This window comes from Phalacrocorax aristotelis, chromosome 1 (genome assembly GCF_949628215.1).
Source record: "Phalacrocorax aristotelis chromosome 1, bGulAri2.1, whole genome shotgun sequence".
Classification (NCBI taxonomy): Eukaryota; Metazoa; Chordata; class Aves; order Suliformes; family Phalacrocoracidae; genus Phalacrocorax; species Phalacrocorax aristotelis.
Genome location: NC_134276.1, coordinates 86,905,643 through 86,921,689, shown reverse-complemented (window position 1 = coordinate 86,921,689; position 16,047 = coordinate 86,905,643). Strand labels below are relative to the sequence as shown.

The 16,047-nt window shown below is 43.6% G+C and overlaps 1 protein-coding gene across 2 annotated transcripts; it reads left to right on the top strand.

Moving 5' to 3' along the window:
- The first annotated feature begins 370 nt into the window (after nucleotides 1-370).
- EIF1AX (eukaryotic translation initiation factor 1A X-linked) lies at nucleotides 371-11,641 on the top strand. Of its 2 annotated transcripts, XM_075096715.1 has the most exons (7): nucleotides 371-646; nucleotides 2,191-2,274; nucleotides 5,120-5,223; nucleotides 6,896-6,946; nucleotides 7,917-7,998; nucleotides 8,106-8,197; nucleotides 10,293-11,641. In XM_075096715.1, exons 1-7 carry the CDS (start codon nucleotides 631-633, stop codon nucleotides 10,296-10,298), a joined length of 435 nt encoding a protein of 144 aa, XP_074952816.1. In that variant the 5' UTR covers nucleotides 371-630; the 3' UTR covers nucleotides 10,299-11,641. The 2 variants fall into 2 exon arrangements, with proteins under 2 accessions (XP_074952816.1, XP_074952824.1); XM_075096723.1 differs by lacking the exon at nucleotides 2,191-2,274 and having other exon boundaries at nucleotides 418-646.
- Nucleotides 11,642-16,047: the final 4,406 nt, after the last annotated feature.

The window sequence follows — 16,047 nt, the reverse complement described above, 5'->3', positions numbered from 1 at the left end:
CTGATGGAGAACGCATGAGGAACGTAACCAGCGGACAGAACACGGGCAGGGAGGGAGGGCAGTGTTATCTCCTCAGTGGAATCCGCGCCTTCGGTCCGAGGCGGGTACCGGACAACAAAACCAGAAAACCCAAACCCACGGAGCTCCGCGCCGCGGCTCCACGGGCCCCTCGGGTAAGAAGGGGGGAGAGGGAGGTGGCCGGGCCCCGCCCACCGCCCCCGCTCGCGCCGACAGCCACCTCCTGCAGCCTCTGATTGGCCGCCGCTGCGCGCCCGCCGCGGAGCCCTGGCCAATGGCGAAGCGCCTGATGATGGAGACTCCGGAGGTGGGTGTGTGTTTGTGTCCCGCCCCTCGCCACGGCCACGCCTCCAGGAGCAGGCGGGCTTCCAGGAGAGCGCGGGGCGCCTGCGCAGAGGCGGTGCTGCCGGCGTGTGGCGAGCCCTCCCGCGCGTCAGGGGGCGCTGTGGGCCGGATCGGAGCCAGTGGCCGGAACGCACGAGCTCACCCGCAGCCCCGCTCCCGGTCCCGCCGCGCGAGGAGCTGCCGACCGCCTCCCCCTTCGCGGGAGCCGCGTGAAGCCCCAACCGCCGCCGCTGCCCGCAGCCCCTCCGCCCCGGAGCGCCCGGCGCCATGCCCAAGAATAAAGGTGAGGCGCGCCCTCCCCACCGCCGGGCCTTCCGCCGCGGCCCGGCCCTTCACGCCGTAGCGAGGAGGCCGGGCCCGGGCGCGGCCGCGCCGGGGAGGCCCAGGGACGGCCCCCCCGCCCGCCGCCGCCTCCTCTCACGTGGGAGCCGCCGCGGCCCGGTGCCCGCGGGCGGGGCGGGGGCGCGGAGCCCTCCCGCCCAGCCCGCCGGGTCCCTGGGGCTGGGTCCCCCTCCTCTCCGCGGTCCCGGCCTGGCCCCGCTCGTACGCGGCCCAGCGGCGTGCCGGAGGCCCCTGGGGCCTGGCCGGTCGGGAGGAGCGGGCCCCGGCGGGGTTTGGCTGTCAGGGGCGGCCCGGCCCGCCGCCCCGGGGAGGCCGCCGAGGGAGGGCTTCCCCTCCGCTGGCCCGCCGGGGTCGGCTGCTTCTCACCTTTTCCCCCACTCCGCTGCTTGAGGGAAAAGAGAGGAAGGGATCAGCAGCCTTTTAACGGGGGAGGGAAGTACGAGCTGCTCTTCTGTGTCTCCGTGAAGAGCATCTAATCCCGTTGCCACGTGTGTGCCTTTTAAAAAGGGCACCTTCACCTGGAGCATAAGGTTTCCTCTGAGTATTTCAAGGATTTCAGCACTACCATAACCCCTCAAGTTATTCTGCTCTTTGGTAGTTATGTGCATCACGTTATTTTGCTGTTATTTACGGAGTATTTAGTAGCAGTGGCCAGAAAAACTGAAAATGGCCATCTTGTGCAAATCCTTGTTGAGGCTGCTGTGACTCCAGAGCAACCCAGACGTCTTAAATAGTGGTGACTCTAATCTTTTAATTACTATGTTACTACTCACTTAAAAAATTTAGAGCCAAAGATCATAAAAAGTAAGCAAAAAAATCTAGATCTGGATAGGATACTGTTCTGGTTTTGCCTGGGGTAGACTTAATTTTCTTCCTAGTACTTGGTACAGTGCTGTGTTTTGGATTTAGCATGAGAATAATGTTAATAACACACTGATGTTTTAGTTGTTGCTCAGCAGTGATTACACTAAGTCAGGGACTTTTCAACTTCTCGTACTGCCCTGCCAGTGAGGAGGCTGGAGGTGCACAAGAAGCTGGAAGGGGGCACAGCCAGGACAGCTGTCCCAAACTGGCCAGAGGGATAGATGATGTCACACTGAACAAAAAACCAGGGGGGAGTTGCCTGGGGGGTCATGGCTGCTGCTTGGGAACTGACTGCGCATCGGTCAGTGAGCAACTGCATTGTGCATCACTTGCTTTGTATATTCTTTTATCATTATTATTATTTTCCCTTCATTTTCTGTGCTACTACACTCTCTTTATCTCAACCCATGAGTTTTACCTTTTTTTCTGATTCTGTCCCCCATCCCACTGTGGGGAAGTGAGCTGTGTGGTGCTTAGCAGCCTGCTGGGTTAAACCGTGACAGATGCTCAAAACAGCCATATAGAAATCAAGCACAGAAATCCCCATAAGTCTGATTATTTCATTCACTGTATTCACAGATAGTAACACATGCTCTTTTCCTCCTCCCCCTTTTAATTTAGGCAAAGGAGGTAAAAATAGGCGACGAGGTAAGAATGAGAATGAATCAGAAAAAAGAGAATTGGTGTTCAAGGAAGACGGGCAAGGTGAGTCTTTAGCTATAGCTTAACAATGCCATTGTTTTCAGTCCAATATTGTGAGTGACACACATTGGAAATTGATACACAGAGAAAACACCTGGATGTAAGAGAAATACAAAGTTAGTGTGGAATAAAGGGAGGTATTCTCATTGGTGTTGTATTTGAATTCTCCATGACACATTCAGTGTAGGAGGAAGACATTAGGAAAAGGGAAAACTTAAGTAGCTTCACCACTTAAGAATGAAGCTTGCCTCTCCTTGACCTTATTGTGATGCCGTGGTAATACAGTATGTGTGTAAACGTCCCCTAGAAGTTCCGTGAGTTGCTCTGTGTGAGGGTCTGTAAGAAGCTAGTTTAACTGATGTATTTCAGTGTTGCCAGTAGTTGTTTGTAGTCTCTTGGATGTGCAGTCCCGCTTTCTGTTTATACTGACTGCAACATTGCTTGGATCCTTGAGTGAGTTCTGCGAAGTCACTGACCTGGCAGAACAGTACATCTTGCTGTTCTTCCACTGTCCCCTGAAGGTTTGGTCGAATTCGCTCCTGGGTTGGATGTCTAACAATTGCTAAAACAGGAGGAATAGGAAAGGTCCTTACTTGGGTGTTGTCAAGTAAAGTAAGCCACAGGGGTGTTCAGCTGTGGGGTGATGACTAGTATTCCCCTCTCCCCTGTCTTTTGGCTTACCCTGTCTTGTGTGTCACAGTCTTGTGGTTGCTCACATGTATGCAAGTATTTGCCTAGTGACCAGTTAATCAGTTGCTTTGTTAGAAATAAAGGAAAAGTACTGACTTAAATCACTGTAAAATAAGTGGCGACTGAACTCATTTTTTTAAGCTCTTCCTGATATTCTGTGACAGTTGTAAGCAAAAAAGGAGTTGATTTTGCTGCACTTATAAAACTTAAAATCCTTTTCAACTTCCAAGCAAAATCTACTTAATCTTTTCCAACCTAAATGATTCTATAAGATCATCAGGACCAACAGTTAACCTAGCACTGCTGCCACTAAACCATGTCCCTAAGTGCCACATCTACACATCTTTTAAATACCTCCAAGGATGGTGACTTTACTACCTCTCTGGGCAGCCTGTTCCAGTGCTTGACAACACTTTTAGTGAAGAAATTTTTCCTAATATCCAATCTAAACCTCCCCTGATGCAGCTTGAGGCCATTTCCTCTTGTCCTATCACTTGTTACTTGGGAGAAGAGACCAACACCCACCTCACTACAGCCTCCTTTCAGGTAGTTGTAGAGAGTGATAAGGTCTCCCCTCGGCCTCATCTTCTCCAGGATAAACAACCCCAGCTCCCTCAGCCGCTCCTCATAAGACTTGTTCTATAGACCCTTCACCAGCTTCGCTGCCCTTCTCTGGACACGCTCCAGCACCTCAATGTCCTTCTTGCAGTGAGGGGCCCAAAACTGCACACAGTATTTGAGGTGCTGACTCACCAGTGCCGAGCACAGGGGCACGATCACCTCCCTGCTCCTGCTGGCCACACTATTCCTGATACAAGCCAGGGTGCTGCTGGCCTTCTTGGCCACCTGAGCACACTGCTGGCTCCTGTTCAGGCGGCTGTCGACCAACTCCCCCAGGTCCTTTTCCTCCAGGCAGCTCTCCAGCCACTCCTCCCCAAGTCTGTAGCGTTGCATGGGGTTGTTGTGACCCGTTGACCTTGTTGAATCTCATGCAGTTGGCCTCAGCATATTGATGCGGCCTGTCCAGATCCCTCTGCAGAGCCTTCCTACACTCAAGCAGATCAACGCTCCTTCCCAACTTGGTGCTTTTCTTACCTCAGTAAGCAAACTTACTGAGGGCGCACTCAATCCCCGCATCCGTATCATTGATAAAGATATTAAACAGAGCTGGCACCAGTACTGAGCCCTGGGGAACACCACTTGTGACCGGCCACCAGCTGGATTTAACTTCATCCACCACAACTTTTTGGGCTGGGCCATCCAGCCAGTGTTTTTTACCCAGTGAAGAGTATGTCCATCCAAGCCATGAGCAGCAGTGAAACATTATTTTCAGTTATTAATATTCTCAAGTGGTTTGTTGGACTATCTAGCTTGTGCTAAGGTAAGATTTTAGAATATTGAAATACAGCTCCAGCTAATTAGGAATTTTTTTTTCTGGTGAGTATGGGCGGTCAGATAATGTTATAATTCTTACAAGGTTTGTAATGATAGTGTTATAATTCTTACAAGCTTTATTCTTTTGAGATAAATGGTAATACATTATGCTGCAAACTTCAATTTTGTGAAGTACTTCAGTAGTGATTTCTAGAACTTGGTGAGGGAAGGAGATTAAATACAAGGTGAGAGATTGAGGGTGGATGTTGGAGAGGAGCTTCGTAGTTTTCAACTGAAGCCTGGTACTTGCCCTTCTGACAGTTTCTGAGAACACCAGGACGTGTCCTTTCAAGAACCTCTGCCAAAGGGATTCAGGGTGTCAGTGGGGTGTCCAGGATGTGCCACTTTCTCCTCTTCCCTCAGTGACAGCACGGGATTTTGTCTGTTAGGACAGGTGCTGTGATGCTGTCATAAACTTTGAAAATCTTGAGTGTGACTTGATAGCTCTAAAAATTAGCTGTAGTAAGCATTTCAGAGGGAACAAAAGCATGGATACAACCAAGAATGAGCAGTGTTTGAAAATGTTAACATCAAGGGTGATACGAAAACTGTGCTGCATTCAGCAGCCTGTGTGGCTGGTCAAAACGCCTCTCAGCTGTTCACGTTTGATAAAATGTTACAGCAAATTTTGGTTACATTTGGTTACTTTTTGGCAGAAGTTACTGGTTGTTTCACCAAGCTGTATTTGTTTACAAGTTTTGCTATATGTTACCCTCTCTTTCAGAATATGCCCAGGTGATCAAGATGTTAGGCAATGGAAGATTGGAGGCATTATGTTTTGATGGTGTGAAGAGGTTATGTCATATTAGAGGGAAACTAAGAAAAAAGGTAATTCTGGAGCATTGCAGTAGAGAACAGTGGCATTCTGTGTGATATGTAATTGTAAAAATATACATGTGTAGTTCATTACAAAAGATAATATTTCTACTGTACCCTAATATCATAAACTTATTTTTTGACAGTAAGCTAGTTTGTTCTTCTGTTTGTATTGCCGGCACAAAAATAGGCAGCCTTTGACGTTTGAGTGAAGCTTATAGTTGAAAGGCTGCCTTTGGATGTGTATGCTTCGGGGGAGATATTTTTTTTGGCTGCTTATGAAATACTAATTTTTAATATTCTAGAAACTTGTATGTGAAATATGTATATGAAATATTAAAAGCTCCCTAATTGTAGATGGGAAACTTGATGAGTATTTGGAAAATTGGCATGTTATATCTGAGACTAGATCAGTACCTAGCTTAGCAGGAGAACTTCTATTAACATGAAGACTGACACCCAGCATAGGAAAACAAAGATGTAAGAAGGTTGTAGAAAGCTACCTTTTTTGAATGCGATTTCCCAAACCCAATAAGGATCAGGGTTTGACACCCCACTTAGTTTGGTCTGGGGAGGAACTGAATATTATCATCTTCTCAGTGGGTGATTTATCTGAGAATAGTTCAATAAGGGTCATTTCGGAAGGTTTCTTTATAGCTTCCCACAGGCGCCTCAGATGCCATCGTTTCGTTGTCCGCTTCATCAGTTCCTGAAATACTTTTGTGTATTCTGATTGGCAAAAGTTTGTACCTTCAGGGAAGTCCGGTGTGTATACTTTCATTGTCAATTTTGCCATCTTTGGATGCTGTCCCCTCTTGCCCTTGTCAGACGTTGCAGCTTCCCAACCTCTGCTGGCGCTGGTACGGAGTAGGTCCTCTCAGATAGTCTGTTCCAAATAAAAAAAGACATTCATTGTGTTCACTCTGGATTGTTCTACCTGTCTGTTTTGCGGAGACCAGTGAATACATGTACCTTGGTATCAGTGTGAGCCCTGCTAGCTGCTAGCAATACACTGCAATAAGCTGTTGAAGGTAATGGAGAATGTACGTAGATAAATTCTAGGAGCTGCAGAATTAATTTCTTGCCACAGAAAGCATCGCTTATCTATTCATCATGCCTAAAAGAAAGGAAATCTCAGCTGAAATATCTAATCTCCAAAAAAATCAAGCTGATGCGGGATAGAACTATCTCGTGCATTTAAATTAGCATGTTCTGTTTTGCAGGCTTCTGGCTTTGGCTTGACTGATTAGCACAGTCAGGTGGTAGAAAACTCCATTAATTTTCTGGTGCTCTTCACTGTGCGTGTTCATCACCCCCTTCATCAGGTTTTTCTTTCATTTTTGCCCTTGTGGAGCTCACAGAGTGGTGGCTTGATGCATTATTCCTGTTTTCTCAGGAATTATGGCTTCATAACCACCTCGTTAGCTAGCAGCTCTTCAAAGAAGTTTGATTTACCTTAATAGTAGTTCTGAAACATGTGAAACAATATATCTGTGGGTATTTATGACCTTGGTTTTGCTGTTAAAATATGGAATTGGATATTTCCAGTTTACTGGTTAGAAAGTGGAAGTGGTGGCTGTAGAGAAATGTTTCATGTCTTTTGATAAACCTAAATGTGCTGTTTGACTTTTGTGTTATACGACAAGTTGAATTCCTGCAATATAACATATGTTTTCTCTTTCAGGTCTGGATAAATACATCTGATATTATATTGGTTGGCTTACGAGACTACCAGGTAAACATTCAATATAATTTGCCCATGAAGAATATTTTACAAACAGTTTTATTTAGCGTTCAAATTGCAGCAGGTATTGTGACGAAATGCCCATCTAACTTTCTTTGAATTTGTGTCTAGTTATGCTAAACCATGACTTTTAGTTTCCTTGTATTACAGAAAGATTGTCCTGAGTAGATGACAAATCCTGGTTCAACTTGTTCTTCTAAATTGCACCCTGGAACTTTGAGTGAAGGTGCTTACTGGCACCGCACCCGACTCTTCTTTTTTTTTTTTTTTCTTTTTTTTTCCTTCAGGTGTAGCTGTTTGATGCTTGGATCCTGTGATATAAGGGAGATTGAGCCAAGCACCAAACATTTTACTGTGATAATCAGAATTTTTAACAATCAGAATTTTGGAGCCTTGATGTTTAGGCTTTAAGAGGCCAATTGATCAGTGATTAGTTTCTACTTAAACTTCAAAAAATGTAGTAGCATAATTTTACCTAATGTAAAGATTAATGGAAAACAGTTGTCAAATTTTCATTATGCTTTTTCATGAATGTTAGTGTTGTGTCATCAAATGTTTGGTGATAGCTTCTGCTTCTGAAACGTACATTAGAGTTGTAAAACATTTAAGATACTGTCATTTACTGTCGATATTAAACTACTTCAAACTAGGAAGTTTTGACACTTTCTGACTGACCACCAAGCACCTCACTACGTGTATTCTCTGAAGAAAGATTAATTTCAAAGGCATGAAACTGAACTTCTCAAATAACTTGATTTTCTCCTATTGTAAATAATCACCCAGAAGAAATGAAGATATTGACAAATGAGCATTTTTCACTTCACATTTAAAGGAACAGGACGAAAAAGAGGAACAAGATATTCTTCTATAAATAGTATAGGTGTCACTAGTCTGCTGAGGTTAATAGGGAGGTGCTTTTTCTTCATAGACGACTAATAAATTCTATTCAATTCTTATTTAGGATAACAAGGCTGATGTTATTCTAAAGTACAATGCAGATGAAGCCAGAAGTCTGAAAGCATATGGAGAGCTTCCAGAACATGGTAAGAAATTTTTCACTTCAAATTGGAAGTTCCTATTGGACAAGAGTATTCAATCTCTCTTGACTTGGTGTGAGCACGCTCCTTAACTTCTCTAAATTGCTTTTTAGCTAAAATCAATGAAACAGACACGTTTGGTCCTGGAGATGATGATGAAATCCAGTTTGATGATATTGGAGATGATGATGAAGATATTGATGACGTAAGTAGTAAACATATATTTTGTATCCTATGCTTGAAACTGTCATCTTTGGCAATCAGCTGTTTTCCCTTGTTCTAGAGCAATTAAAATAATACACTGATGTTCAGAATAGCTCACCACCTCAGGGACTGCTTCAGAAGGTGCTGTGGACATATGCATGCCAGCTTTCTGGTCTCTCTTCTGTCCTACAATCGTCCTCTAGCTGACCTCTAAGCAAATAGCATGCTTAGTGTCATACTAGTAAAACATACTGGGGAGCAGTCTTCTCGTTGCCCATAAGATGCCTAAAAGAACTCTAGGTCTTTGGGGTCAAAGGACTTCAATTTTATGTAGTAGCATCCATCAAATGACTCTGTGTGTGTACATATATATGTGTGTGTGCACAACGAGCTGGACTTATACAAGTCGACAACTACATACATGGATGTATCTGGGTACGTTCATATTGAAGGAACTGGACGTAGCCCTCAGTACTGCTCTCTGAAGCGTAAGCTCCTTACAACAAGCTCAAGATGCAAAGGAGAGTAGATGATGTAGGAAGGTTTAGCAGACTACTAGGGTTTTCTTGCGTCCCCTAGGCTAGAAGGACCTCTCAGGGAGGAGGCAGAAAGATTGGTGGGTCAGCTCCTGTGCTGTGAAGGGCAGCTGTGACTGCTTCGGTTGAGGCAGGGTGAGCCATAAAGTGCTGATGCAAACTGCATTGGACACCAACTGCTGAAACGGGTCACAGGTTATATAGGTGTTTGGGGGTATTGCATCACCTTTGTCATTTCTCTGTAGTTCTAACATCATCACGGTCTAATAATAACTACAGAAATGATTGAGGGATTTGTGCTTTTAAAAAAAAAAAAAGACTTTAAGTGTCCGTGTTTACATAAAAATCATTCAAAGCTGCATCTTAGTAGTTACTAAAGTTAAGTGTAATCCTGAATTTACAGATCATCACAATCAGTTGTGTTACTGCTGATCACTAAGCCGTAGTAACTGACCATGCACACTCTTAAATTGTAGTAGTAAAATTGTTACAATTCAAATTATATAGTAAGTTGCAGAAGTAGAATCTGCTGTGAAATGTTTTCTAAGACAACGCACTTTCTTTTGCAGTTGAGAGATTAATGTGTGCAGGGTCAACTGGCTGAGAGGATAAGTAGTAACTTACTGAGCCAGTGAGTTAACTTAATTGGATAGACTGTTCTAAGTATATTATTATTTTTTAATTCTTCATCTTTTTAGTCCTCCCTCTCTCTGAGTTGGTAATAGGACTTGTGCTCTTCAAATGCTTACGTGTTTTGACTTTTTGAGGTTCTCAATATACGATGCATTAGATTGAATGTTTTAAAAAATTTCAAAATCTTAAATTTTTCTTCAGAATTTTGAAAACTGCACTTTGTCAGTGGTTCAGCTTACTGAAGATTTAGTGATTTAGTTTACTGAAGCTAGAAATACTTTCTAGTGCTGCACATTTTTAATAGTGAAGCTATTGTAAGACGTCAAAGCGATAAGTAGCTGTGGGAATATTGAAAGAATAAAATCTGCAAACTAATGGATCTTTGTGTGGGATAGTTTATTTAAGTGAGCAGCTGTGACTGTTTTTAAGCTTCTGTCAGCTATGCAATATCATATTAGTATCATGCTTTAAGAAAGGAAAAGACATGAAGAGATAAAACGTGTGTAACCTCTCTGAGGATCATCCTAGTCTACCTAGAATGACGTGTGGTTTCCAAAGTCATAGTTAACGTGAAAGACCATTCATTTTGCCACCAAATTAATTTGGATAGTGACTATTTAGGGCAGTTAGCGTTAAACTCGGCTTTGTTCTCACTTTTGAGAATTGTGGGCTAATTTATGTCTGTACTCTTTGTGAGTAATTATATTGGCAGAATTGCTCACCTGCGTAACCATAGTATCGTAACAGTGGCGGCGGGGATGTAAGCGGAGAGTAATTGTCCGCACGTTAAGAAAACAGGATATGAGCTGAGGCAAAACCAGCACTGAACCAAGTTCAGGAGGTCTCCCGTTGAACTATAAAGATAGCTTGAGTTGCTTGATGAAAAATGCACATGAATTAAATACGCGGTGTGTTTTTGCTTTTCAGATCTAATTTGGAACAGAGGTTTACATTCCGACTTTTTTCCTCCAAGGATTGTTCTACATTGATATTTCGATTATTTTTTGGGTGAAGTCCCTTTCTTTTAAGACGACTGAAAATTCTTGGTAAAGAGTGTAGTTTGTTACATCAAAAGGATTTATTTTCAATGTTTGTTTTAAAGTATTTATATTTCTTTAGAAATGGATAATGCTGGATTATCACAAAGGTTCAATGAAACGCCACAAATATTTTGTCTCTTCACCAATTAGAGCTTTTACCTCTGGATATAAGTGAGACACAGTGACACGGGCTGTAAAAGACTGCATTTTTCCCTCTTCTGCTTTCATCACTACAATTCCAGTTAAACTTGTATTTTGAAATAAAAATTGTTTACCCTGTAATTATCATGGATTATGATTAAATATAAATACCCAGTTCAGACTAGTATCAAATCATACTATGCAGTGTCTGTCCTTATACCCCTTGCCTTGATGTTGACTTTAAAAAAAGATTTTGATAACAAAAGAGGAAGGCAGAAATCTGCATTTAAACTCATAATGCATGATGAACCTGCTTTCCATGTCTAGTAGCATGCTGCTATTTTTATACTGATTTTGATAATTAAGAACACTCATTATTTCAAAGATGTGAATTTGCCACGGTGGAGGGGTAGGGAAGAAGTAACGATAAAAAGTAAGCAGCATCTCAAATTTGCAGTTGTTAAAAACTGTCTTGTATGCATAGCTCTTCTGTAGCTGCAGGAGGTGAACGCTGGGTGGCACCCAACTTAACAGGGATACATTAGTGCAAAACATTAACAGTTGGGTTTGTACTGAAAAAAAAGGTAAAATAGTTTTTCCCCAAAGTAAATGCTTAACAGTCTTGATATGTTAAACGTGTAGAATATTTTTACATTCTAGAAGAGGTTATGTTAAGAGTAGAGTTTTATTTTAATCTTAAATTCCATACATTGTAAGGTACAACATTAAAGCTTATGTGAACTTTGAATAACAATATAAATGAGAAAATAAATTTGTGTCAAACATAGGAAAAGAATCTTTTCATCCCGAGTAAGTCACTGAAACAAACTAATGGAAAGATTCTTCTCCACCTTCAGACTGGAGGAGTCAGTTGAGAAGCTGAATAAAGACTAACATCATCATGCAAATATTATTTTGTGGTAGCCTTAGTTTCTTTGTCTTCAATTATGTATTTAACAACTCTGAAAGCAGGTTAACAGAAGACTTCCTTTTGTGCCATAAAAATCTGATTCTTGACACTTGTATTCGTTATACAGTTTTTTTGGTATGATGTAAAGTGACTACCCCAATAGATAAAAAACAAATGGCTTTAAATATGGAGTGGCCTCGTTGCTTTGCATGGTTTTTAAGGAGGAGTTCTGGGCTGGATTTGAACTTCCAGAACTTTTGGGAAAATGTCTTCTCTTTTACCTTTTCCTTTTATTACAGTGTCTATTTTCCATATGTGGAACTGGTATCTTACTCTGGGGATAACGGTTTCTTAGTGCCAAATGTTTCATGGATTTTAAATATTGTAAAAACTTGCTAAATATTGGGAAAAGGTACTACCAATACAGCGTTCTTACTCCACTGATCTTAGTCTATGAATTTACTGTCTTCGTATGCCAGTAAGGTTCAGTTGTGAAGCAACATGAATGCTGTAATGTTTCAAGATAAGGTTTATAAACCGTTCCCTAGCTCATTGGTTTCCTCTGCGTATTAAGGACGCTATGGGCAACTCTAAAAACAGTTGAGAGCTCTCAAAACTGATCTTGAGGTCCAGGTGCAGAAGGTGTCTGGTCTTTCAGTTGTGCTAGCAGAAAGGTTAATGATTAAATTAACAGTAAATGTTTACTGAAGATACAGATATTATGGAAATTATACTTGCCAAAGGAGGGCAAAATGTGAAGTGCGAGGTCAGTGGTAAGGAGGAACACCAACGAATACGCTGCTGCTGCGAGGAACTTATTTCACTGTACCAGAGTTCTCCAGTGTAACAGAGACGTCAACGGTGGGACGAAGACGAAGCACTCTTCCTGACAGAATGGGTTATGGCTTGCCCTGAGGTTCCTTCCCATCTTTATTGCTCCTGGGCTTGTGTCTGGCTCAGCCTAAACTGCAGTTTTTTAAGTAAATTTCCTATTTAACCATTAATTTCTTATTAATGCTCTGGCTCAACACCATCTGGTTTCTACTTCTGCTAGGCTGTGTTGCCTTCCTTGAATACATTTTCTCATCTTGTTTCTCTGTCGGGTTGCTAAACCTCCTTTCACAGACCAGTCTAGGCAGCTTTATGTTGTCCCTTGTTTCTCTCCTTTGGGGGGGTGGGGAAATGGCTTGCCCAAGTTGCTGTCTTTTCAGTGCCTCCATGCAGAGAAGGGTGGTCGAACAGCAGCTGTCAGGTAGAGGACTGCAGGATTGCTGACTGCAACGCCATGAAAGGTGCTCCATCTGTCAGAGTATTTTCTAGATAAATTTTTAATAATTCTTGTTTAATTTGGGGAACCGCTGCTGCCTTTTACCTATAGTGTAAAATTGAAAGTAGGGATTCAAAAATAAATGTCGTGCAGCTATCATGTAAACTTTGTGTTCTCTAAGATGTTTCCCACTTTGAGGTCTCTGCGATTAAAACTTTGAAACATGATTTTTGTTCATTGTTCCAAATCTTCTTTGCTTCTTCACCTTATAAGAGGAACAGCTGTGCACTTGGTTGGACAGCCCTAATCCTTTTCCACTCTAATCCTTAGCAGGTATAGTCCAGACACACTAATTGGAAAAAAGTATATGACTTCAAAAAAAGCCCAAAACCCTCTCATTATGCAAGAGGAGGAGGAGCCGGTGACCCACGATTGTTGAGCTGTGCTATTTACTTGTTACTACTGATAGGTTATTATATATGGCTGTGCACTGTATGTGCTGCCATGCATATGTGTGGTACTATGCGCTAGTGCCGTACGTGGTCATGGTACCACGTATAACCTGGTGGAGGTTCGGCTGGCACGGTGATTGCTCTGAAATCTGAGTGGTCCATGAATGAAACTGAGCTGGTGACCACGGGTGGCGGTTTGCTCAGTGGGGTACCCGGCTATGCTCCTGACCAGGTTCTCCATGATGAAGGGACAGGACTCGTGGCACGTCGAGGTTGCGAGCTAACGCTGGGACTGCCGCTCCCTGTGGCCCTCTGGTGCTGAGGTAGGTCTTGTTTTCAGGTGAGTCAGAGCGTTGGCCGCTCTGACGGCTGAGCAGGCTTCAATCTAAGCCATAATCACCTGCTGTTATTGAACGCGAGTATCGTGGGACTTGTTTGCCTGTATCATACGGTTCAGTAGAGGACTCAAGCCTAGGCTTCTGTCTGTGAACACTATGCAGTCTAGGTGGTTTGACCACAGAAGCGAGGACTTGAAAGCTAAAGTACAGCCTTTTGTGTGGGAAGAGGAAAGTATTATCTGAAATAGTCACGGAGTAGTCGGAGTGCAGCTTTATTGGTGCCTTTAAACTTCAGGCCTGTTGCTGGCTTTTGTGAAGGCACTTGTTGGCAATGCTGTCTCATTTTGACACAAAACAATGAATCTTCAGAATTTTTTCTCGGGATGTGTGTGCCCTTTGGGGAAGGAGGGAGAAGAGCTGAGCAGGGAGAATGCCCCTTTTTTTTTTCTCCTAGCAAGCGTGAGTCAAGAGTTCCTATTGATTAATTCAGGTTGCTTGTGCTATATCTTGCCACCAAATTTAATGCCAAATATTAACTTTATGATTATAAAATCAAATCTCAACCAAATAGGGAGGCGAGCAGAAAATATCAAGTACCTGCATGTCATAATTCCACCTGGGAAGTAGGTACTGGCAGGACGGTACCATTTAAAGCATCTAAAGACTTGTTCCTCCCTTCAAGTGCTTGTTTCCTCCTGGGTCAGACTTGGAATCCAGATTTTTATTTATAACAGTTATGGTTTTGGACTTTCCTTTAGATGCTTAGTGGGACAAAAATACTTCAAAAAATATATAGATGAGACTGTTGTCTGTCATATGAGTTAGCTTTTCTTCGTGTTTTTTCCAGTGTGTTTGTAGATAGAGGGGACACTTGCACAGCAGTTTTATTTATATCCAGGCTGTCAGTTCAAGAAAGGAAAGCTTAATCACAAGCTGAGAGAGACTTGGTAGCAGTTATGGGGCCCATTACCGCGTCACTTGCCTTACAGTAAATTCTGTTTTGAAGTAGTCGTACTGTGTTCTGCAGGCACTCATTCTTTCCGCTTGTAAAAGTGGGCAGCTCCAGTCCAGTGCCTCCTATTTGTGTGTCCAGGCTGTGATGGCGTCAGGGTCTCTTCTGCATCTTTAGAGTATCTATATTCCTTAGTCAGCCCTTTTCTTCTGTACGGTTAAGTTAATGACTTACTCCCAGCTGAGGAAGATGATCCGCAAAATGCCCTTGCACGCTTGGCCTCTGGAGGGAGCAGGCGAGCAAGAAAAACCAACCTTGGCAGATTCGAGCGAGCAGATTGCCTCAGCTTCGGAGTTTCTGTCGCTGGGTTTCAGGGACGCTGAGGTGCCCAGTGCCTGCAGTCATTGTTGCCGGGAATGGAAACAAGATATTTTTTCAAGGTTTTTGAAGCAGATCAGCTTCTTCCTAAAGAACAACCTGGTACAAGCATGTAAGTATGGGCTGAGGTGCAAGCCTGCCACTGGCAGCAAGGCATGAAGGATACTGCCGTCCCTGCCTGTAGAAGATACAGCGAAGAGCAGCAGATGTACTGGAGGATCCCTGTGGGATGCCCGGACCCCCATGGGTTATATATGTTCCGCCATCGGTGGTACCTGCTGTCAGGGAGGATTCAGCTTTGTGACAACCCTCAAGACAGTGACCAGACTCTGCAGTTACTGTGTTCAAGTCTCCGTTCTCAGGAAAGCCAAGTACTGCAAAGTGCTTGAGGAAACAGCTTCTGTCTTGCACGGCTTTAAAACTAATTGTAGCAGACAGCAGTGGGGGTGGGGAAAGATGCACTAATGAGGTTTCTGAGAATTCTACTCTTGCTGCCTGACCAAGGGGAAAGAGCTCTGTTCATGGCTGAAACTGGACATATATACAGAAACTGAAGCTGTAGTCCTGGAGACTCACCGAGAAGCTGAAGACCCTGAAAAGGTGTGGAAGATCCTGCCTTCTGAACCTATGGACAGGGACTGTCCCAACTTGCCTTGTCCAATTGCTCTGGAATAGCTCTGGGATGTTAGTTATCCACCGATGCAGGAGGTGGCTGACCAGAGGGAGCCTTGCAACAGCTCAGTCACAGAGACCCTTGTGTCTTGAGCAAATAACACGCAGCTAGATTCTAAGCTTTGCTGAAAATGGCAGAAGTAGCCAGTGCTAAGTAACTGTGTAGGGTGTGACAATATAGGGAGATGGATCTTCAGATTGGCAACATAACCTCATAGTTCCCTGCTGCTAATTGACTGCAGTGTAGGTTTCCCCTAGATTTAGGCACTAGCCACTTAGGAAAAGTATGAGTGTGTCTGTTGATTTTAGTATTCATAAAGATGTTGGATGGTTCTGCCAGCCCTGTTAGCTGAGAACATCTTAAAAGCTGCCCTAAGACCCATTGGTGTGGTTGTCCAGTCTTACTGTATTCCACTTGCATGACTGGGTCAGAAGCGATGGGCACCCTGTATCCCACTGTGGCTGTCGGCTCCATCCCCTTAATAGCAGCTTATACCACTTGCAACCTAGTAAGGTGCCTTTGGATGACTGC

Bases quoted from the DNA above. Each gene is read 5' to 3' on its own strand.
- EIF1AX (XM_075096715.1), top strand. The intron at 2,275-5,119 runs GTGAGTCTTTAG...CCTCTCTTTCAG, and splicing joins GTTCAAGGAAGACGGGCAAG to AATATGCCCAGGTGATCAAG. The intron at 5,224-6,895 runs GTAATTCTGGAG...TTTCTCTTTCAG, and splicing joins GAGGGAAACTAAGAAAAAAG to GTCTGGATAAATACATCTGA.